This window comes from Eumetopias jubatus, unplaced genomic scaffold (assembly GCF_037043125.1).
Source record: "Eumetopias jubatus isolate StellerSeaLion01/CBP00866 unplaced genomic scaffold, mEumJub1_p1.0 scaffold_1, whole genome shotgun sequence".
NCBI classification, from domain to species: Eukaryota; Metazoa; Chordata; class Mammalia; order Carnivora; family Otariidae; genus Eumetopias; species Eumetopias jubatus.
Genome location: NW_028274807.1, coordinates 836565 through 860489, shown reverse-complemented (window position 1 = coordinate 860489; position 23925 = coordinate 836565). Strand labels below are relative to the sequence as shown.

Here is a 23925-nt window from a genome sequence, read left to right as displayed (position 1 = left end):
GGGTGTGAAGTCAGGAAAAGAGGACCCCCGCCCATCCCCAGCTCCGCCAGAGCGTGCCACCACGCTACACTCCTGTCCGTCGGTCCGCACCCTGCCCTCCATGCCCTCCCTGGATCCCAGAGGTTTTGCAGGGTGCACTCTGGTGGCCAGTGCTCCAGACCCTCATGGATGGTCTGCAGTTCCCCTGGCCTTCCTCAGCCCAGCCTCATCCCTGGACTCCTCAGCCCCTCCAGTGCCCTCCAAAGGCTCTCGGTGGGCCCCACCAGCTCTCCTGGGCTTGCTCTGAGGTCTCTGCCTGGCCCTTGGAGGTCACCTACCCCAGATTGAGCCGTGACAGCAGGCCGTGCACATTCCTGTATGCACATGCCCCAGTACAATAAAGGCTTTCAGCTGCCCCCTGCTCTCAGCCTCCTTATCTCTGTGCCCACCAGGGACCCCCCATGGTGGCTAAGGAGACATTCAGACCGTTCATGTGCCACCAGGACTGATCATGGTGCTCCTCCCTGCCCCACTCTCCTGGGGCAGGTTCTGACTCCAGGCACTGGCCGTCCACACCACCCCAAGTGTATAGACCGGGCAGCCTTGACCCTGGAATCTGCCCTTGTCTAGCTGGCCTTGAGCTGAGAAGGATGCTGTTGCATCAGTGAAGTCCCCCTCTATCCCCAGACTAAGCCGAAGTGCTTTAAAAATGTTTGTTGGGGGGAGGAGTCAAGATGGCAGGGGAGTAGGGGACCCTAATTTCACCTGGCCCCTGGAATCCAGCTAGCTAGTTTTCAAATCATTCAGAACACCTGCAGAATCAATGGGAGATCTGAGAAAAGAACTGCTTCAGTTCTATAACTAAGAAGGTGACCCCTTCCTGGAAGGTGCGGAAAGCTTTCAGGGAGCACACAGGGCCACACAGTGCGATTCAGAGCTGCTTACACTGAGCCAGGCCCCCTGGTAGGGGTGCACTTCTACCCGGGCAAGGACACCTGAGAACCAGCACAACAGGTCCCTCCCCAGGAGACTCGCAGGAACCCGGCAAACACCAAGTTCACGATCACACAGAACTGCAACTTCAGCTCTTGGGGAAAACGGTATGTAGCATTCATGCTTTTATCCTTCTTGAGTCTTTCAGTTTTGTTTTGTTTTTTCAGTTATTTTCTTATTTTATCCATTCTTTTTTTAATTTTTTAATTTTTATATATACATTATATAAATTTTTTTATTCTTGGTTTCCTTTCATTGTATTTTATTTGTGTATATACATAAGTTTTTCTTTCTTTCCTATTTTGAGATCTAGTTTCTTTTAACAGATCAAAGTACACCAGGATCTAGTTTACTGTTTCATTCTGTTTTACTTCTTGATTTTTTTCTTACTTTGTTTTGTTTGTATTTTTCTGGTGGTGTTGTTGCTGTTTCTGTCTTCTCTGTCTTTCATCTATTCTTTTCTGTACATAATGATGAGATGGAGAAACTTGCCCCAAAAGAAAGAACAGAAGGCAGTACTCATGGCCAGGGATTTAATCAATATGGACATAAGTAAGATGTCAGAACCAGAATTCAAAACAATGATTAGAAAGATACTAACTGGGTTTGAAAAACACAGAGGAGAAATCACTGGAGAAATGAAAGAACTAAAATCTAATCAGGCTGAAATTAAAACGCTATTATTGAGTTGCAGTAAAAAATGGAGGCTCTAACTTCTGGGATAAGCGAGGCAAAAGAGAGGGTCAGTGACATAGAAGACAAAATGATGGAGAATAAGAAAACTGAGAAAAAGAGAGAGAAACAACTCCTGGATCACGAGGGGAGAATTCAAGAAATCAATAATACCTAAAGTGAAATAATATTTGAAAAATAGGGGTCCCAAAAGAGAAGGAGAGAGAGGGTGGGGGGCAGAAGGCTTATTTGAACAAATTATACTTGAGAACTTCCCTAATCTGGGTAAGGAAACAGGCATTCAAGTCCAGGAGGCACAGAGGACCCCTCTCAAAATCAATAAAAATAGGTCAACATCTCGACATATAATAGTGAAACTTGTAAATCTCAGAGACAAAGAAAATCCTGAAAGCAGCTTGGGACAAGAGGTCTTTAACCTACAAGGGTAGAAACATTAGACTGGCAGCAGAGACCTGGCAGGACATAAAGGACTGGCATGATATATTCAGGGCACTAAATGAGAAAAATATGCAGCCAAGAATACTTTATCCAGCTAGGATGACATTCAGAATAGGAGAGATAAAGAGCTTCCAGGACAAACAGAAACTAAAAGAATTTGGGATCACTAAACCAGCCCTGCAAGAAGTATTAAAGGAGATCCTTTGAGCGAAGAGAGCCCAAAAGGAACAAAGACAAAGAAACAGAGAAAATATACAGAAATAATCACCTTACAGGCAATACAATGGCACTAAATTCATATCTTTCAATAGTTACCCTGAATGTAAATGGGCTAAATGCTCCAATCAAAGGACACGGGGTATCCGATTGGATAAAAAAGCAAGACCCATCGATATGCTGTCTGCAAGAGACTCATTTTAGACCCAAAGACACCCCCAGATTGAAAGTGAAGGGGTGGAAAACCATTTACCATGCTAATGGACACCAAAAGAAAGCTGGGGTGGCAATCCTTATATCAGACAAATCAAATTTTAAATCAAAACTGTAATAAGAGATGCAGAAGGACACTATATCATAATTAAAGGGTCTATCCAAAAGAAGATCTAACAATTGTAAATATTTATGCCCCTAACATGAGAGCAGCCAATTATATAAGCCAATTAATAACAAAAATCAAAGAAACACATTGATAATAATACAATAATAGCGGGGGATTTTAACACCCCCCCTCACTGCAATGGACAGATCATCTAAGCAGAAGATCAGCAAGGAAACAAGGGCTCTGAATGACACACTGGACCAGATGGACTCTGAGGTCAGCAAACCGCCATGCTTGCTTCTGCCAGATGGACCAACAGGAAAACAGGTCCAGTCACCCTAGAGTAGCGTTGTGGGAGTCAGGGGTATTCTGTGACAGGAGAGGGTCACCCAGGATATGGTCACAAACCCTTGAGAAGTTGGTCGTGGTTTCTGAATGTTTCTTACATTTCACCATAAAATGGTTAAGAAAATAGGGGGAAAGGATGAGTGAATAAAACCCATTTTGAGTAGGAGTCTCTCTAAATACCGATAAGAAAGGTGCTCTTGTTAAGTAGACTCGAAATCCAGCATGTAACCCGTTCTCTTTACACACTGAAGGAAGAATTAAGAACATATATTCGCATGTGTTTGTGTTTGCTTAAATGGGCATGAAGTGGGTATGAAACAGAACACAGTGATTTTCTGAGGAGGGTGTGAAGGGGGCCCGGCGGGAACGGGCTGGTGAGGCTTCCCCACAGAACCCATGTCACTCCGGTTTTGGAGCACGTAACTCATTCCCTATTTTGGAAGACGAAACTGGGAAAACCTCAGCCTGTGGCAGAGCCCATGTGCACTCACTCAAGGCTCGGAGCCCCCAGGGTGCCATCCCCTGGGGAACACGGCCACCTGTGCACAGCCTCTCTGGTGCCCCAGTAGGACCAGACCACAGCAGCCTCATGCCCGCCACAGCCTTGCTGCCTTCCTCCTTCTGGAGCTCCCACCCAGGACCCCACAGCCCTCCCTCAGCCACCGCGGTCACGCTTGGCTCAGCAGGATCTGAATCTGGGGCTGTCTGTCGGGGGGGTTCTCCACCACACCCCCTCCCTGTCCCTCGCCACCTGGCTCTGTGGGGAGATGCAGTAGCAGGCAGGGGGGCTGTGGGCTGGGAGATGGGGGAGCTGTCCTCCTGAGACCCCCATCACTGAGCCTCGGCCCCCTGAGCTTCCACTGTGAGAGAAGTCTGTGGCCAGGGTCCATCCCTCCTGGGACCCCTGGGTCTCATGCTTTGTCACCTCCCAGCCAGATCAAGGGAACTCATCCCCTCCCCAGGAACTCCCGGCACCCTGTTCCTCCTCATCCTCACCTGCCCGGCCACCCCCACAGCATCAGGCAGTACCGGCCACACCTCCTTCCTGAGACATGATGGAGGAGCCCTGCTATCTGGTGTGGGGCTTCTGTCCCATGCATGACCCCAGGGCCACTGAACCCCAGACGCCTGCCCCGAACCCTACCCATAGCCCCCACATCTCCCAGTGACCTGTGGCCCGGCTCAGGCTCCAGGGGCATCTCACACACATCTGTGGAACCCGGGAACCAGTGTGTCACCCCCACGCAGCACCCCCATTTCCTCTGACCACCTCTCCCCATGCTCACTCATTTCGAGTCCCCCATCCTGCCCACTTAGCTTGGCCCTTCCCTTCTTCCAGCTCCAAACACACTACACAGGCACTGGTGGGTCATGACTTTACTAAAAGCTGCAAGTGATGGGGGTGTGACTCCGCCACCAAGCGGACCCCTGACTCCCCCCCCAGCCCACTCTGGACCCCACGGGGACTGTGTCTGGAGGCTGCCAGGAACGGGGAGGGGCACCAAGGGCTGTGGAGTCCGCGCGGTCTCCCCACCTGCCGTCACTCCTGCCGGGCCTCCAGGCGCTCCAGCACCAGGGCTGCCTGGGTCTTGGCTTCCTGCAGGAGGCTGGAGATGTGCTGGTGGGTCTGACAGACACAGGCCCAGACATCAGTCTGCCCCTGCAGCCCACCCCCACCAACCCTGGACCCCTGCCACCTCCCTGTGCCCTCTGGCCATGCTACGTTGCCTGTCCTCTCCGGGGTGATCCCAAGCCCCTGACCTGGGGACCCCTAACTCCTTGCAGGCCTCTCAGCAAGGATGAGAGAGTCCCTCTGTCTGTCCTGAGATTTGAGGACAGCCAGGCCCAGGCCCCCCACCCTCTTGGTCTTCCCATGTTAGCCACAACTGCAGAGGGCAGGACTGTGGCCCTGAGCCCAGAGGGGGTTCATGCAGCCTATCCTTTAAGTCAACACACTGTGGTTACATGGTAGACAGTGACTTCCCTTAAGGGGCCAAGCTCAGTCCCTGAAAAGGCCTTCATTCTGAGCTGTTAGTTTTTAAAGATTATCACAGAATCAGAGGCAGATGGGTGGTGTCCGGGGCTGGAGGCAGGGAAACGGGGGTCTTCTAATGGGTGGGGGGCTTCCTTTGGGACAATGAGAATGTTCTGGAACATGACAGAGGTGGTGGTCACACATTGTGAGTGTGCAAAATGCCGAGTGGTACACTTTAAAATGGTGACTTGTATATTCCTCAAATGTACCTCGATAGCAGTAACAATGAAATTATAACAAATGCTGAAGCTAAGGCCATTTCGTGGTTTGGCGACTGTTCTTTGAGGCCCCGTGCTGTCAGTGTAAGGGCCTACCTTGGGTGCCTCAGCCCTGGGTGGCCTCGCTGGGCAGTTGAGCATGGTGGGCAGGTTCAGGGTCGAGGGCACGGGGCCCCCAATCCCGATGGCTCCCCAGCCCCCCAGCCATTAGAAGGTGGAGGCACAGACGATGCCTAGCCCCCCAACTCCAGAACTCCCTGGTAGGACAACAGCCACCGCAGAGGCCAAAGAACATCTCAGCAGATGGACACTTCCCCCAGGCGCACACTGCGGAACCATAGCGCTGAGGGCAACCTCCGGGTCCCGCTGCAGGGCCCGGCCCCTGTGGGCCTCCTGCTCACCTGGTCCTTAAATGCATTGTCGGTGATGTCCTTCAGGTTGATGAGCACATTGAAATATGCACCAAACATGCCCGTCTCCAGGGCCTTGACTGCCACCTGCAACAGGTGCCAGGAGCGGAGCTGGCCATCCGTGACCCAGGTGGCTCACACTGCCCTCTCCACCACCCAGGGCCACAGCCAGGGCCTCTCACACTTCATCAGTAAGGATGGTGCACTGAGCACCCGGGGGTCCCCAGGAGGCCCAGGGCCAGCCTGTCTGTAGAGGCCCCAGCAGTGGACGTGCAGAAGGGTGGGCTCCGGCCTGGCCCTTCCAGACAGAGAGGACAACCACAGCCTTCCACCTCTGAGCACAGAAAATGAAGCCCTGGGGGAGGTGAGGCCTCCCGGCACACCAGCCTCGGGCCCAGCCTACAGCCAATGCTCCTGAGTCACCTCCTGGCTTCCCACATGCAGGCCACAGGGTGGGGAGAGCAGGTGGGAGCATGGGCTCAGGGACGAACCCAGAACGGCAGGCCGTTTGTGCCCAGACGGCACATGGCCGCCTCCCCAGGGAAGGAGGGGACGCTTGTCTGGAGCCTCAGGACAGACACTGAGAACAGGTGTCTTTCTTGTAAAGCCCTACAGCTGCGGTGATCAGGATGGGCTGAGAAATCTCAGCACCCACTCCATGTCCCCAACCCTGAGCCCTCCACCACGGGCTATGGACAGGGCGACAGGTCACCTCTGTGAGCTGGTGTAGGGGTTTTCCGAAGGATGAGAGGCCATGAGCAGGAGGGAAGAGGAGAGAACAAGGGAGCGGGAGGAGATGGGGTCACCAGGAGGGTCTGGGGGATGGGGCTTAGGGGTGGACTCGAGGTACGGTTGAGTTTCTTCTGCCTCTCTGCCATGCAAGCTTAAATGAAATCCTTACTTTCCACTCTTAAAACGGGATAAACCAATGGGCTCTGCTGGCTGAGACTGGCCAAGGCCTCTGCCAAGCGCTCTTGTCTGGGCTGGCTCCATAAATGTCCCCGGACCCTCCATGCTGCTCCCCCTGCAGCAGGAGGCCGAGCCCCCGCTCCCGTACCTGCAGGTCCGACCGGCAGGCCAGGTTCCCACACTGCACCAGCTCCTGCAGCACCGGCCACAGCGAGGCCACCGTCTCTGCTAGCGCCAGGGGCACAGCTACCGCCCGCCTCAGCCCTTCCTGCAGGGCTGTCGCACGCCTGAATCCAAGCAGGTCGATGGTCAGAGCCCAGGGCACCCAGGGGCCACCTGGACTGCCCCCCCAGCTCCACCCCAGCAGACAGAACAGCGGGGCGACAACAGGGACAAACACACCCCCACAGGGTGGGTTAGATGGCTCCAAGGTCAAATGCCTGGGCGTCCACCGTCTGGGGTGGCGCCTCCCCCACGGCCACTGTGGCACTCACCTGTCCCTCTCCTCAGGTGTGTTGGTAGGCAGCTTCGTGGCTTCCTGCCAGAAGAAATCACAGAACGTGGGGTGAGTAGTGGCCGTACCCCGGGGCCACATGGAGAGTCTGGGCAGTGTCCACACCCAGGGGCTGGGCGTCCCCTCATACAGCACGGGCTCCAGGCACTGCCTGTGACACAAGACACAGCCCTTGGCCTCGGGGTTAGGGGTGTGTGCCCCACTCCCCCTCCCGCCTGAACCAGCTCAGGCCCTCCTCCACAGTGGTCACGCTGGTCGCTGCCCTGGACAGCCCCCCATCCGCGCCCCTGCGTCTGCCCAGGCCTGTCCCTCACACACCCAGGCCCCACCCTGCCCGCCTGCAAGGGCCAAGGGCCTGGCCGGGTAGGGAATGTGTCCATCCTGGATTCGGCCAAATCTCCATCCAAAAGTCGACGCTTCTGTCAGCATGCCTGAGAGCAAGGGGGCCCCGGCCCGCCTGAGCCCGCCGGGTCAGCACCCCTACTCCTGCTGGTGGACGAAACCATCCCAAGTTCCCCAGGGGCTGCCTGGGCCGCTGGGGCGGCGCACACCTCCCCCCAGTCTCCCGCGTGCAGCCCCACAGCAGTCCTCACACAGGGGGGCATTCGTCCTGTCCGCGAGGCAGCCTGACCGGGTGCTCGGGGTCTCCGCCAGGCGGAACAGGGCTGGTTTCAGTCAGGCCTGTCCTTTCCATGGTCACGGCTGCACCCAGCAGAGGAGCCCACCCACCTGCAGTTAGGTTATCGCAAGCTTTGCTTTTCCCCAGCTGGAAATCGCTTCCTCATTTGGGAAGCGATTTGGCCCAAGATGAGGATGCTTGCTTCTTCAGATCTCCATCTTCTTGTTGCCCCAGGAAGGGTAAAGCACCTCGTTCCCCTCATGCGTGTGGCTTTCGACTGTGCGTCTCCGAGTTGCATTTCAGGCTCTGAACCAGACACCTTTGCCGGTCATCTTTCTTTTCTCCCCTGCCTTCTGATTAGATTTTTGTTTTTCTACTTCCTTCCAGTTGTTTTCTACTTATTCGCCTTATTTCTAATCTCTAGTGGTTAGCCTGAAATGTTCTGTGTTTATACTTAAACTGGTGCTTCCCCCCTAAAAGCCCCTCCATGTCTGAAGGTCATCAGAGCACAGGAGTCTGGGAAGCACCGTGGGAGAAGCTCAGTAACTTACCGGGGGAGGCCCTGTAAACTGAGACACGAGCCCCGGGGAAGAGCTGGGAGACTCTGGGTTCAAGGATGGAAAACTCAAAGCTGCTCCGTCAGGAACCGGCACGACCTCCGCCAGAAGCTGCCCGCCCGAGTTCCGAGTGTAGCCTGCAGTCCGGGAGCTCTGGGAAGGAGGGGAGCCTTGCTTTTCCGAAAGGCGCAAAACACCGCTGTGCGGAGCCTGAGAAACGCTCCCTGCCGCGCACAGTGAGCAGCTCGGAGACGCAGACCACGTGTGACTGCCACGTCCATGGCATGGAGTCCGGGAAGGAGCCCTCAGATTTGGACCGTGGAGCCCCATCCATGCAGCCCTCCAAGGGCCACTTGGCAGCAAGTCCTTCTATGAATCACTCCCACAGGCTGCCCACCGTATGCCTGGTGATGGACACCAGAGGTGTTCACACAGAGGCATCCCAGGTGCAGACGAAGAGGCCTACGATCCCCCCGTGGAGTTGGCCAAAGGTGCTGCGATCCAGACGTCTACACGGTACAGACGGTCCCCGACTTACACGGGTTCGACATCAGATACTTTGACTTCGTGGTGGTGTGAAAGGGACATGCAGTCAGGAGAACCAGTGCTTGGAGTGCGGGGTGTGGGTCTCTGCCCAGGCTAGCGGTGTGCGGCCCTGTCCTGGGGCTGCGCAGGCCCGCGGTCGCACAGCCGTTCCACTGGTCACTTTGGGTACGGTATTCGGTCAGTTACAGGAGCTATTCAACACTCTCTTGTGAGACAGGCCGTGTGCGAGTGGTTCTGCCCAGCTGTCGGCCAACACAAGTGTGCTCAGCAGCTGAAGGCGGGCCAGGCTAAGCTGTGAGGTGCTGCCGGCTGGGTGTAGTAAATGCATTTTCAACCTACAGTATTTTCAGTTTACGATGGGTTTGTCGGTCATTACTCCACCGTAAGTCAGGGCAGATCTGTACTAGCAACTGGGGTGTGTGCACCAATGTAGAAAGATCTCTAATAGAATGTCAAGGGACGAGCCCAAGAGGCAAACTAAGAACACATATGATGCCATTTGTGTAAGAAATGAGGAGAAAAAGGAAAATTGGATCTACACCAATATAAATAAACATCTCCGGATGCTTGCCCTAGAAATTGTGCCTGTTTGGGATGGGCAGGGGTATAGCGGGGGGCAGAGCACAGAGACTTCTCACCCACTACTCTTCTGTCCTGTGAATTCTGAACTGCCTGAAGGTTTTACCTACTTTAAATAGCAAATAAATGAAATTTAAGTGTAAAAACACAAATGGAAAAAGATGACCAGTATCTATACCTCCCGCCCAGAGGACATGAACTTTAGCTCCAGATGGTAACTTATTTAGGTGAGACTCTGATTGTCCCCATCTGGATACAGTCTTCACTCGGAGGTGCACGGAGTGCCCTGGAGGCCACCGGTGGTCGTCGGAGCCCTGACTTCCCTTCAGCGCAGTCGGGCCCGCGAGGCGGCTCTGCCCTGAAGCCTGTGGGGTGGCTGGTGGCTGTGAGCTCATGCATCGACCTGGTCCTTCCACCATGAACTGCTCTGGGACACAGACGCACAGCAGGGCTTGGTCTGGACTCACGTCTCGGATCTTCCTGCGAGTACTCCATCCCCTGCCCTCGGTTCTGAGCTACGCCCCTTCTCTGGCGCCCACCGCCTGATGCACAGACTCCCTATTGGGTGGGCGAGCCGATTCCAACTTGACCGGCCTGTCACATCGTGTGAAGAGTTCCCAGCTCTCTCCATGGTCCTCTCTTTGTCTTCTGGCTGGAATGTCTTCTCCAGCCTCTGAGACCATCAGTCACTGGCTCTTCTTTTAGGATTTCTGTGGCCTGTCCGTCCTGGATGTGAGCCCTTCTCTGGGAACCTGGCCTTCCTCCAGCATCTGTAGGTCGGGGCGCCGACCCAACTCCAAGACTCAGGGTAGCTGGGGCAGGGGTGCTGAGCCTGGGTGGACCCTCTCTCCCTCCCACCCCACGCTCCCGCTGCTGTGGATGTGAGCGTGGGGCCACGCCTGGGCCAAACCCTGAGAACCCCTGAACTCAGCCTTTCATAGTCAGGGGAGGGGGCCATAGCAGCCAGACCACCATCCCCTCCCTCCAACCTCCCCTGTTTTCCAGACACCTGAGCTTGCAACAGCCCCTACCCTCCGTGCCAGTTCCCTATGACCCTGGGGGAGCTCTCTCTCCCCAGGACGCCCCCCACTGTCTGCTGACCCCATCTCACTCGGGGCTGTCCACAGGCTGGTGGTGGGCCCTCTGAGCACTTACCAGGTACGCCTGGAAGGCCCGGGCATCAGCGTCTACCAGCTTGGTCAGCTCAGCCGAGGCCGCATGAAAGGGCGGAATCAGGCGCCGCATGGTTGTATCCAGGTGCTCAAACTGCCGCCGCCCATAGGTCATCAGGCCGGCCATGGAGGCCAGCGCAGCGCCCTGGGCAAGAGATGTGCTGTGCATGTGACTCGGGACCACAGGCCAGGCGCCCTCGGCCCTGTCCTCACCCCTTGCCTCTCGTTTCGCACTCACCATGGCTGCACTGGCCGCTGCCACAGAGCCACCCCCTGGGGCTGCGGAGCGGGCGCCCACCTCACGGACAAAGGCACGCAGGGGCTTGTCCACCAGGCTCTGCCCAGGCCCACCATCAGCGACCAGGTACCTGTGGGGAGGGGTCGGCTCAGCGAGGCTCGGGGCGGGGAGGCCCTAGGGCCAGGACAGGGGATGCATCCTGGGTTGTGCAGGGCTAGGGACAGGGGATGGGGCTTTGGGGGACAGGGAATGGAGGGCAGGGTCCAGGGTCACCACTGCCAGGCTGTGAGGGCAGGGCTGGTTCAGACCCTGATCGCTGACCCCAGGCCTCTCCCCACACACGGGGGAGGGGACACAGTCCCAGTGTGCAGAGTGGCCCTGACCACACAGAAGCCCCCATGACGATATGGTGGGACCTTGTTGGGGTCTCACTGTGTCCCCCCAACTGGCCCCCAGCCTCATGACCGGCACAGACACCCTGGTTTTACTGATGAATAAGTGGCTACACAGAAGGCTCTGGAAGGATTGAGGCAGGTCTCTGTGGGGGTAGGGGAGGTGCTCACTCGATGATCCGCTCCTTAGGGTTGAAGGGGGACAGAGAGTCCAGGCCCAGCCTGCTCACCACCTGGAAAGAGGGGCTGGTGATGATGAGCCAGCTCGGCCCCCCCACCCGAGGCAGGCCACTGAATGGTGGGGTCCCCCTGAGCTCACGGTGGTGTCCCTGCTCTGACCCACCTTTGTGTGGGGAGCCAGGCATAGCTGGCCGCATACCCACCACAAGCTTGTGACTGCTGGCTTCTGGGAAAGCCCCCAGCCCAGAGCAGGCCCCCCACAGACTCCCTGACACATCCACCCACCCATCTTCCCCCACAGGGAAACCGGGACCCAGAGAGAGGAGGTGCCCTCGTTCTAAGCCACATGCGTCCCACAGACAACACCACACACTGAGCCCATCACGGAAAGGGACCCACAAAACTACACCTTTGCACAAGATTCCTAATTCTTTGGGTGTCAGTTCTCACAACTTTTAAAGCCCGGGAGCTGCCTGATTGACCTAAACATATATGAGGCAAAATGGATTTTACTTAAATTCAAAATAAAGTTGGAAAAAAATCTCCATTTAAGATTAGAATTCTTTCCACCAAAAATACTCAAAACACTTTATGGTGCTATGTGCCAGTGGCACAATCCAGCGCGTTCTGAGCCAAGCAGGCTGACACTTTCTAGAAAACTGGAAAGTGACAGGTGGTCCTTGACAGAAACAAGCCAGCAGAGTCCCGGGGGTGGGGGTGGCCGAGAGGTCTCCCCGAGGACATGGAGATGGGCAAAAGTGCCTCCTGAGAGCCCACCTGAGTGCTCGCCTCGGCAGCACATATACTAAAATTGAGAGCCCACCTGAGAGTCTTCAGCAAGCAATAAAGCAAAGCCCTCCTGGCACAGAAGACCTCAGAAAGACAAACAGAAATTTAAACATGAATTTAAATGCCTGGCTAAGCTGGCAGGAAGTAAAGGTGCTCATTCAAGGCCAGAAATGACCAGAAAGGGAACCAGACAGGCCTGCTCACCCTAATGCTGGGTCCACCCTGGGACATCTGAGAGCCTCAGGCAGCCCCTCATGAGCAGGGAGGTCTCAAGTCCTGAAGAATGAGGGTCAGACTGCAGGCCCCTGAAAGGTGACCTTTCCAAGGATGAACTAGGATTAAAAAAACAAAAAACACTGAAAGATGTAATTGGGGTACTTCTCAGTTTCTGCCTTCCCTTTGGTGAAGCAGGAGAAACCCTTCCTGGAATTATAACCACAAGCCACGCTGAGGGGATTTGGGCCACAGTTCACATAGAACCCTCTACCTGAATAGTTCTAAAGCTCCAAGCAAAAGACTGAGTCTGGGGGGCCCTGTGTGATCATGTACCCAAGACCTAACAGAGGCAAATCCAAACTTTAAACCCAGGTGTCCAAGAATTACCACAGATCAATTTGCAAAGAACATGCATGTACAATCAAAAATCACAAAACACGTGAAGAAGCAAGTCACCATGAGAAAGTCAACAGATGCAGCAATTTGCAAAATCAGACCTTCAGAGACGGCAGATATCAGAACTTTCAGATAAAGAATATAAAACAACATGTTAAGTACAGGAGAGCATCAAACACATTAATAAGGAATAAATAAATTGTGGGAGAGATAAAAGGATTTTCTTTTCTTTTTTTTTTTTTTAGTATGGTACTGGCACAAAAACAGACACATAGATCAATGGAACAGAATAGAGAGCCCAGAAATCGACCCTCAACTCTATGATCAACTTATCTTTGACAAAGTAGGAAAGAACGTCCAATGGAAAAAAGACAGTCTCTTCAACAAATGGTGTTGGGAAAATTGGACAGCCATATGCAGAAGAATGAAACTGGACCATTTTCTTACACCACACACAAAAATAAACTCAAAATGGATGGAAGACCTAAATGTGAGACAGGAAGCCATTAAAATCCTAGAGGAGAAAACAGGCAGCAACTGCTTGCTAGACACGTCTCCAAAGGCAAGGGAAACAAAAGTTAAAATGAACTATTGGGATTTCATCAAGATAAAAAGATTTGCACAGCAAAGGAAACAGTGGAGAAAACCAAAAGACAGCCGACAGAATGGGAGAAGATATCTGCAAATGTTTTATCAGATAAAGGGCTAGTATCCAAAATCTATAAAGAACTTATCAAACTCAACACCCAGAGAACAAATAATCCAATCAAGAAATGGGCAGAAGACATGAACAGACAGTTCTGCAAAGAAGACATCCAAATGGCCAAGAGACACATGAAAAACTGTTCAACATCAGGCAGCATCAGGGAAGTACAAATCAACACCTCAATGAGATACCACCTCACACCAGTCAGAATGGCTAAAATTAACAAGTTAGGAAACGACAGATGTTGGCGGGGATGTGGAGAAAGGGGAACCCTCCTACACTGTTGGTGGGAATGCAAGCTGGTGCCACCACTCTGGAGAACAGTATGGAGGTTCTTCAAAAAGTTGAAAATAGAACTACTCAATGACCCAGCAATTGCACTACTAGATATTTACCCCAAAGATACAAATGAGTGATCCGAAGGGGCACCTACACCCCAATGTTTATAGCAATAATGTCCACAATAGCCAAAGTATGGAAAGAGCCCAGATGTCCATCAACACATGAATGGATAAAGAAGATGTGGTATATATATACAATAGAATATTACTCAGCCACCAAAAAGAATGAAATCTTGCCATTTGCAACAACATGAATGGAGCTAGAGCGTATTATGCTAAGTGAAATAAGTCAATCAGAGAAAGACAAATACCATATGATTTCACTCATATGTGGAATTTAAGAAACAAAGCAGAGGAGCTTAGGAGAAGGGAAAGAAAAATAAAATAAGATGAAAATAGGGAGACAAACCATAAGAGACTCTTAATCATAGGAAACGAACTGAGGGTTTCTGGAGGGGAGGTGGGTGGGGAGATGGGGTAACTGGGTGATGGGCATTAAGGAGGGCCTGTGATAGAATGAGCACTGGGTGTTACACACAGCTGATGAATCACTAAATTCTACCCCTGAACCTAACAATACACTATATGTTAACTAAATTGAATTTAAATAAAGAATTTTTAAAAAGCCACATATCTGTAAAGACAATGCATTGAAACTAGTTAAGGCATTTTTTAATATTTGTAACATAGATAAAAATATGCATTCGTTAATACTTGTACACATTACTTTTTAAACTTTGTGAATAAATTCTGTTTCCTGAGGGGGAAAAAAATGAAAGCATTTTCTTAAAGAAAAAGGGTAAAGTTAGAAACCCGTTACAGGCTGCTAAAACTTATGGCTGGAATTTCAAGAGAAACGGGGTATCTACATATTGTTACAGTACCTCCCACACAGCACTCACTACAAAAGGAAAAACATTGCAGCGAATAACAGCAGCTTGAACCAAGGACCCCAGGCAACAGGGAGAGTGTCCCCCCCCGACCCCGCACTCTGAGGACAGCACGTCCCGTGTGCCCTGCTCCCGTCAGAAGCCCACAACCCAGTAGTCATGAGATGTTGCACAAAACAACTTCCTGTCCTTTTAAACTATGTCAACGTCATTGAAGAGCAAGAGCACAAGGAGCTGCTCCCAATTAAAGGCAATAGAAGACATGGCAGAAAAGGACTGTCATCGGACTGGACCCTGGGCTGAGAGGATAAGTGGCTATAATGGGGATTACGGAGACATTGGCATAATTTGATTGTGGCCTGCAGATGAGATACTAGAACAGTATTAATGTTGAATTTCCTGATTTTGATCATTGTACTAGGGTTGTGCAAAAGAAATGTCCTTGTTCTTAAGAAATAAAACCTGAATAAATTTGAGGTAAAATGGTACAATGTCTTTAACCTACTCTGAAGTGGTCCAAAAAAAATATATGACTATGCGTGGATACAGAGAGGGAATGATATAGCAAATGGGGCGGATGCAAATAATTGGAGAATCTGGAGCTCGTGAGGAGGCTCCTGGGACCATTCCTACACCTTTGCTGTGTACATCAACATAAAAAATTTACACAAAATTTTGTAACAGATCGAAAGAGAACAGACCTGGCCATAAACTGTATCAGTCACTTAGAAGCTAGGCTGGAGAAAACCACAGTGAATACAAGGGGACTTCAGGCATCAGGGCGTAAAACAAGTCCCTGGAGATGGGGAGATAACCAGGCCGACTTAGACCTCCCCAAGGGACATGTGATTTCGGAAGATGGTAAAGATAGTTTGCAGGAGCGCCTGGGTGGCTCAGTCGGTTAAGCGTCTGCCTTCGGCTCAGGTCATGATCCCGGGGTCCTGGGATGGAGCCCCGCATCAGGCTCCCTGCTCAGGCGGGAGGCTGCTTCTCCCTCTGCCCTTCCCCCTACTCGTGTGCGTGCTCTCTCTCTCTCCCTCTGCCTGCCACTCCCCCGCTGTGTGCTTGTGCTCTCTCTGACAAATAAATAAGTAAAATCTTAAAAAAAAAAAAAAAGATATGTTTGCCATATTCTCAGGTGAAAACAAGTGACTTGGGATTTTGATTGTCCAACTATCTTGAAAGAATAAATTCACAGAAAGACGTGGCCAGACATGCCATATCCCACAGAGTAAAGCACCATGAGCCTTTCTTTAAAAAATTTGCTTGACTGTGAGATTCGGGCAACAGACAGACAAGTAGGAACAGAGATGACTTCACCTGTGTACAGAGCTAAGGTTAAATATCTGTGGGTATTTAAGACATGTGGAACATTTACAGAAGGTAAATGTCATAAATTTGACAACGTGAAAATAGCGAATAACAATTTAAATCAAGAGCTGCGATGATGACCACTCACAGGAGCACACTAATATTCTTGTCCGTCTTCACCAAGAGTCAACAGACACTGTCTAACAGGGATAAAGAGCAAAAGGATTTAAGTATATTATTTAAACTTAATAATTTAACCACCTAGAACTAATAAATGAATTCAGCGAGGAAGCAGGATATGAAGTCAACACCAAAAGTCAGTGCGTTTCTATACACTAACAATGAGCACTCTGAAAAAAAAATTGCAAAAACAATTCCATTTATAATAGCATCAAGAAGAATAAAATAGTTAGGACTTAATTAACTTAACCAAGGATTAAAAGACTTGTACAATAAAAACTACAAAACATTGCTGAAATAAAGAAAATGTAAATAAATGGAAAGCCCATGTTCATGGATTAGAACACTTCTACTGTTAAGATGGCCGTACTCCCCAAAGCAACGCACAGAATCAGTGCAGTCCTTATCAGAACCCTAATGGTGTTCTTTGCAGACACAGAAAAGCCCATCCTGGGTTATGAGGGCTGCATAACATTATGATGTACTTAATATCGCCAACTGCATACCAAAAAATGGTTAAGATGCCAATTTCACATTGTGTATTTTACTACAAAAGAAAACATTCAAAAAAATTAACAACCAAAAGAACTCCCACCCCCACTAAAAACTACTGTAACTCAAAAAAAAAAAAAATCAGGAAATAGAGAAGGAAGAAAAGATGTGAGTAAATGCTAAGTAGGTTTATTTTCTCGCTTCCATAGCAGGCTATCAGTGTACTGATAAAAACTGATAAATCAAATTATATATTTGAAAATTTGGGTAAAATTTTAAAACCAATAAATCAAAACCAGGGGTAAGTGTATTAAGTTATAAAGGTAATCACCAGAATACCTAAAAAATAGACTCTTCCATTAAACTGGAAGGAACCACGCCCAACACCCCACAGACCTGAAAACAGGGCAAGGAGTCCAGATGTATTTGCGGAATCAGGAGATACAAACCCAACTAGCAAAGACAAACACTTTCAGAGAACCCACTCATGTGCTCTTTGTGGAGGACTTCCAGCTAAAGTTTGTCACTTGGGACAGTGGCACCAGCTTCTAACTAACCCATCGATGTTCGTGGATGGTCCACACGCCCGCACCCCATGGCGGGCACAGGGCTGACACGGGAGTGCACGCATATCCGCCACAACCCGGCGCCTCCAGCACAGACACCAGAAGGGACAGGGGAAGTGGCGTGCATCCTCTCCGAGGGACTTTTACAAGACTGAACATCTTCTAGATCACAAGGAAAAACTCCCATAGTTCCCTGATATGCTAATGGCATGACGCCATCTAAGCACAGACACTAAGACAGAGGAGGAGGAGGAGTGGGGCCCGGCTGGCAGACAGGGTGCCCCGGGCCTGCTCCCGGAGCGTCAGGCTCGCTTCCGCCTCCGCACTGGCCCCTCACCCGGGGCCCGGCTCACCAGCCTGATGCGGAGCTCCTCCTCCAGGATGAAGAGGTTCTCCTTCTCGCAGTAGAAGGCGGCAGCATCCAGGAGGGCCTTCAGAGGCACCAAGCCCACCAGCTGTGAGCCCACCACTGGCAGGCTCAGCTCCTGCAGAGGTCCAGTGGCACCAATGTCCAGGGGAGCAGGACTTGAGATGCCCTGAAGGGTGTCCTGGGGACCAGCCCTACTCACCTGCAGGGACTTCACCCCAGCCAGCAGGGGACACCCGCCCTGCTCACCTGGTGGGACTTCACCCCAGCCAGCAGGGGACACGCGCCCTGCTCACCTGCAGGGACTTCACCCCAGCCAGCAGGGGACACGTGCCCTGCTCACCTGGTGGGACTTCACCCCAGCCAGCAGGGGACACGCGCCCTGCTCACCTGGTGGGACTTCACCCCAGCCAGCAGGGGACACGCGCCCTGCTCACCTGCAGGGACTTCACCCCAGCCAGCAGGGGACACGCGCCCTGCTCACCTGGTGGGACTTCACCCCAGCCAGCAGGGGACACCCGCCCTGCTCACCTGCAGGGACTTCACCCCAGCCAGCAGGGGACACGCGCCCTGCTCACCTGGGCTTCTCTGCAGGTCTCCTCGTAGACGGTATGCAGTGCTGTGACCTCAAAGTCCAAGAGGTTTGTGGACACTTGGGCCAGGTTCTTCTCATCCAGGTACCAGCCAATGCCCTGAACCTTTTTCAGGAGTCCTGGCTGCAAAGGAAAAGTCTTTCCCAGCTTGGGCCCTGCCCAGCCTCTCCTAGTACCTGCACTGAAAGCCACTTGCACCCACCCCCCGACCCCCGCCCCGTAAGATGGCTGGAGGGCTCCCTCCCCCCACAGACACCACGGCCTGCAGGTCCTGCAGTGCTGCCTGGACGGCTGGTTGGCGGCCCTCCTCACGCTCCAGAGCTCTCCCCTGAGCCAGCTGCAGAGGGTCCCGCCCACCACAGGGAAACTGAGGCCCCTGCTCACAGGGCACCAGGCTCAGGCCAGCATTTCGCCCACACCATGTGCTGGGAGCACCTGGGGCTCAGAAGGAGCTGTTTTCCTAGAAGAACGGAAGGACTGCAATATTCTAACAGCAGCTCCACCCCACCTGCGGCCCTGGTCTTTTAAGTAGGTGCTCCCCCACTTCAAACACTGGAACCCCACCTGCCTCATCCCCCTTGTCATGGACACCACGGCTGGGCTGGTCAGCAGGTCCACGCCACAGCACCACCCCACCTCTGACTCTCTCCCGTGAGCCCCTCAGGATTCCTCAGGGACAGTGCCAAGCCCCCGTGGGGACAGGAGGCTGCTCACCTTGTCCTTCCCACGCCCCTGCTCCCGAATGTTGAGGGCGATGCGGTGGGCCTGCTCCTTGGTGCTGAGCAGGTTGATGTTGAATGCAATGAGGAACTTCCGTGCCCCCGTGACAGTGGCCCCCCAGCTGGGGACAAAGGAGCTGGGGCCGAAGTCAGGCACCCACTCGGTCTGCTTGAGCTGTGGGGAGACTCACCCTAGGCTGCGGTGTCCCTCACAGGAGGGACACCCCGCCAAGGTCAGGGAAGGAGGAGGGCACCCACCCTTGCAGGGTCTGCCCCTCCACCTGCCCACCCTGGTGGAGACACGCACCTTCTCAGGGAGGGCCTCGTACTCCCCAGCCCGGATGGCAGGCAGGGTCCGGCGACTGGCTGTGCGCGCCGCCTCCCCATAAAGGTACACTGCAAGGGGGCTGGGCTGGTCAGGGTCCCAGCCGGTGGGCCGCCCAGAACCCCCACTCCTGGAGGAGAAACGGGGCAGCCGCTCCTGCCAGCCTCAGCCTGGAGGACCAACCCCCCTCTCCCTTGGCTCCCATCTCCCTGCACCTCATCGCTGATGGACACTCCTCTGCCCACCCAGGGCCAGGGCAGCCCCCCCCCACTGCTCCCCCTGCACAGATGCCCCCCGAAAAACCCATCACCGAGATGCTAAGAGTTAGAAGTAGACATTCAGGATGGAAGCATGTTCACCTTTCTTTCTAAAGCGTATTTTCATTGTACAATAAATAGGCCCACAAATTAAGAAACACAGAGAAAAGAAAACAAAACTCACCGCAACCCCAATGTCCCCATGACAATGGTGAGAGCTTGGAACACACTGGCCTGTACCCGCAGGGGGTGGGGCTTGGGCCTGCCCTCACACACCCCATCTGCCTGAGCCCGTGCCCCACGAGTGTAGACGCCCCCCATTTGTCTCAGGTTAATAATTTCTTGATTTGGTTAATTCCCCAAGGTGAAACTATTCCATTAGGAAGCACGGACTTGACTTTGTGGAGCAGCTAAGCGGCGTCCACCGGCTCCCAAACGGCCGGCCAGGCACAGCGCACACCGCACCCGGCTTCTATCTGCAGAGAAACTGAGGGCGCGGCAGTGCAGTGAGGGGGAGCCCCTGCCCTGGGGTGTCCCTTTCGGGGCACTCACCTGGCACACCCAGCCCCTCGGCCAGCCGCTGACCGAAGGCCTGGGCACAGAGCACACACTCATCCATGCTGACGCCCCTCACAGGGATGAAGGGGCACACGTCCAGGGCGCCCATCCGAGGGTGCTCCCCTACACAGAGAGGCGGCTGACGAAGGGGAGGCCAGGGGGGCCCAGGCGTGGGCGTGGGCTCAGCGGGCTCGTGGACCCCGCCCTCCCTGCCCCCACCCTGCCCTCCACCCACACACGCCGCTGGTCCCACTGACCACAGGGATCCCGGGAGAAGCAGCCAGCCAAGTATTTTGGCCTCGGCAAGCCCCTCCGTCTCCTAAGCCACAGAGCGCACTGCCCAGCACCGCCTGCCGAGCTGAGCAGCCGGAGTCCTGACCAGCTCCCACTACCCAACCCTCCCTGCCCCCGCAGCTTACCGAGCGTCCTTCTCAAACCCTGACCACTCCACTCCCCCTGGGAGCTCTGGCTTTGAGATTGGCTTGCTAACTCTCTACCAGCTGGGATCACATGGGCCTGACCCCCCCGCTGTGAGTAGCCAGAGCCCCTGCCCTTCTGACCTGTCCCCGGCGTGTCCACCAACCTTTGACCCTGCCTGCCACAGCAGATGTGTTTGGTTTTGAGGGCTGTTGCCCGGCCGGTTTCTGCGTCTTTTCTCCCTGCCCCCTCAAACCCCCTAGGCCTGCACAGGACGCCTGAGCCTCACTGCCAGTCACTCCTGGGAACCCCTGAAACACAGAGGGGGTCTCCACGGACCTTAGCCTGGCACAGCAGCCTCTGTGGGCTGCGCCTGAGACCCTTCAGGGGGCTCTGGGGTCCTCCCAGGGCAAGCTTGCAGTCCAGGCAGCCCCCACATCCTGTGGGGGACCCCTCACCTTTGTGCTGCCTCATATCAATGAGCTGGAAGGCAACCCGGGCGGCATTGAGGGCCCCCTCCACCACGTCCTTGGGCTGCCCTACGAACGTGTAGACAGTGCGGTTGGTGGAGGGGCCAGCATCCACATCCAGCAGCACACAGCCTGGGGTCTGCGCCACGGCGCGAGAGATGGCGTCAATCACCTGGGGACGAAAGCCCGACCCTGTGCCTCAGTTTCCCCACTTAGAAGAAGGAACAGGAGCTTCAGAGGTGGCCATGCCTCTCCTGCCGCCCCCAACCACCACCCAAACACGGGCCTAAGGAGCTGGTATTGAGCATTTGGGAATTCCTCAAAGAGCGCAAGCCCAGGGAGGCCCATCACTGGGCCGTGGTCACCAAGAAAAGGGAAACAGGTGGCACCCTCCAGGAGAAACTGAGGCAGGAATCAAAACCCTGGTGGAGGGACTGCTGCGGCTCCAAGAAGGTGACCTAGAGGCCAATGTCACAGAGGGTCAGGGCCCTAGCCCCCCAAGCAGTCCCTAGTGGGAGCATCTGCACTAGGGGCGGGGCATGAGGGTCCGGAACCTTCTGAGGCAGCAGGGGCTCCGTGGCCCTCAGGGGCCTGCACCCACTCCCTACGCCTCAGTGTCCTCATAGGTAACATGTGGAGCCCACTGACAAGGTTTGGGGACCTTCCAACAGCCCTATGGCCCAGCTCCAGGGCCAGGACCCCTGCCTGACTGCCCAGCCCACAGCCTCTTCCTCACCCCTGCTCAGCCACTCTGAGTCCCTGTGCCCATGCGGCACCTCCCTGTGGGCTGACGACAGGAAGTGGTTCCATTTCAGAGAAGATACTCCCCAACCCCACACCAAGCACACCCCCTTCTCCTTGCCCCGAGCCCCTTGCCTAGCCCCCTGCACCTCACCTCCTGGTTGTTCCCCTCTGAGAAGTTGGGAACGCATTCCACCAGCTGGGACATGGTCTGGGCCTTGATCCCGGCGCTCCTCTCACAGGGTGGACGCAGGGGAGGAGGGACACTGCCCTCCGGTGCCTGGTGGGGCTTTTATCCGCCCACCAGGGCCCTCCCATGGTGGCCGGGCTGCTGATTAACCACCGGTCATGGCAAGGAGGGACAGGCTGTGGTCCCTGTGCAAACACAGAGCCGCACAGGAAGGGGGCCAGACCCTGTGAGCCAGACAGTGGAGGAGGAGGGATCCCCTACCCAGCTGGGGGCCGGCTCCCCTGAAAGCAGCACATGTGACCAGGGCCCTCAGGGGGTAAAAGTCCTCCCCGTGGCGGGGGCAGGGGGTGGACTCAGGTCAGCCCAGGCTCCAATCCCAGCTTGGCCCAGGGCCTCCTGGTGGTTATTCCTGTGACCCTCCAAGTGCCCCTCCAGTGACCCTCCACGTGACTCTCCGGTGACCCTCCAGGGACCCTCCATGTGACCCTCCAAATGACCCTCTGTGGCCCTCCATATGACCTTCCAGTGACCCTCCAATGACCCTCCATGTGCCCCTTCAGTGCCCCTCCATGTGCCCCTCCACGTGCCCCTCCAGTGACCCTCCAGTGACCCTCCAAGTGACTCTCCAGTGACCCTCCAGTGACCCTCCGTGTGACCCTCCAGGGACCCTCCATGTGACCCTCCAAATGACCCTCTGTGGCCCTCCATATGACCTTCCAGTGACCCTCCAATGACCTTCCATGTGCCCCTCCATTGCCCCTCCATGTGCCCCTCCAGTGCCCCTCCATGTGACCCTCCACGTGCCCCTCCAGTGACCCTCCAGTGACCCTCCGTGTGACCCTCCAGGGACCCTCCGTGTGCCCCTCCAGGGACCCTCCATGTGACCCTCCAAATGACCCTCCGTGGCCCTCCATGTGACCCTCCAGTGACCCTCCGTGTGCCCCTCTAGTGACCCTCCATGTGACCCTCCAAATGACCCTCCATGGCCCTCCATGTGACCCTTCAATGACCCTCCATGTGCCCCTCCAGTGACCCTCCAGGTGACCCTCCATATGACTCTCCCGGTGACCTGCTAAATTTCTTCGTGTCAACTTCTGAGCTTGAGGTAGCAGGAAGACAAGAGAGGTCGTGTGTGCAGCCCCATCGGTGGACCTGGCCCTCGGCAGAGGTCAGCCCGGCCTGGTCAGGCAGGAGAGTGGGGGGAGGGGTCAAGTCTGTGCTGTTCGTGGTTGGCCCTGCAGGGCAAGTGGTCACGACGAAGCCCCAGCTCTCCCAGTTGCTCTTGCCCGAGGCCAGTGGCTCCTCACAAAGGACTGATGTGCCCAGGCCAGCAGCCCAGGGCCCTGCACCCAGAGAGCCCAGCCGGATCACCACTGTCTTGAATGGGTCAGGCACTTCCAGTCTGCCAAGCTTCCTGTCACGTGGCTACCCCAGCAGTGCACAGACACCTCAGACCTGAGGTTCAACTGCCCCACCTCTCAGGGCACTCTGAAAACCCCGCAGCGCCCTCCCAGAGGCAGGCCAGACCCCGCCTGCCATCCTCCCGACACGGGCACCCACACGGCCACGGCAGGGCAGGGGCGGCCACAGGGCGCAGGTGAGGAGACCCCCGGCTGCGTGGGCCTTGGGGCCCCACCCCTCCAGCCCCCACCCCTGGAGCAGCCAGAGAAGCCCAGAGACCCTCGCAGGCTGGGGGCAGCCAGGTCCTCTCCAGCCGGCTCCCCTGGGAGAACACGATCACACCTATTCCGCTTCTAGGTCCCACAGCGGGGTTGGGGAGCCTCAGCAGGACCTGGCAGACGGCAAAGGCCCAACAAAAGCATTCTTCCAAACCTGGGTCCTGCACCGAGGCTCACGCACAGAGAGCCTGCATCCCAGCGGTGCCCAGGAGTGCCCACCAGTCCCTCCTCCAACAAGCAGCCCTAGCACCAAATTTGTGCACCCTCCACAGGCCCCCAGGGTGGCAGAGTCCCCCAGCTGGAGGTTGGTGTCCAGTGGCTGGAAGGGGAGGACGGAGTCAGTTATGGACTGAATGGTGCCCAC

The 23925-nt window shown here is 54.7% G+C and overlaps 1 protein-coding gene across 2 annotated transcripts; it reads right to left on the bottom strand.

The window, feature by feature from the left end:
* Nucleotides 1-4529: 4529 nt before the first annotated feature.
* Nucleotides 4530-21900, bottom strand: FTCD (formimidoyltransferase cyclodeaminase). Of its 2 annotated transcripts, none has more exons than XM_028094762.2 (14): nucleotides 21847-21900; nucleotides 20940-21123; nucleotides 20059-20187; nucleotides 19232-19320; nucleotides 18920-19099; nucleotides 18191-18328; nucleotides 17599-17730; nucleotides 11350-11411; nucleotides 10787-10916; nucleotides 10532-10693; nucleotides 7056-7099; nucleotides 6710-6848; nucleotides 5644-5739; nucleotides 4530-4616 (listed from the first exon to the last, which is right to left on the bottom strand). In XM_028094762.2, exons 1-14 carry the CDS (start codon nucleotides 21898-21900, stop codon nucleotides 4530-4532), a joined length of 1626 nt encoding a protein of 541 aa, XP_027950563.1. The 2 variants fall into 2 exon arrangements, with proteins under 2 accessions (XP_027950563.1, XP_087879070.1); XM_088022944.1 differs by having other exon boundaries at nucleotides 10847-10916.
* Between the last annotated feature and the right edge of the window lie 2025 nt (nucleotides 21901-23925).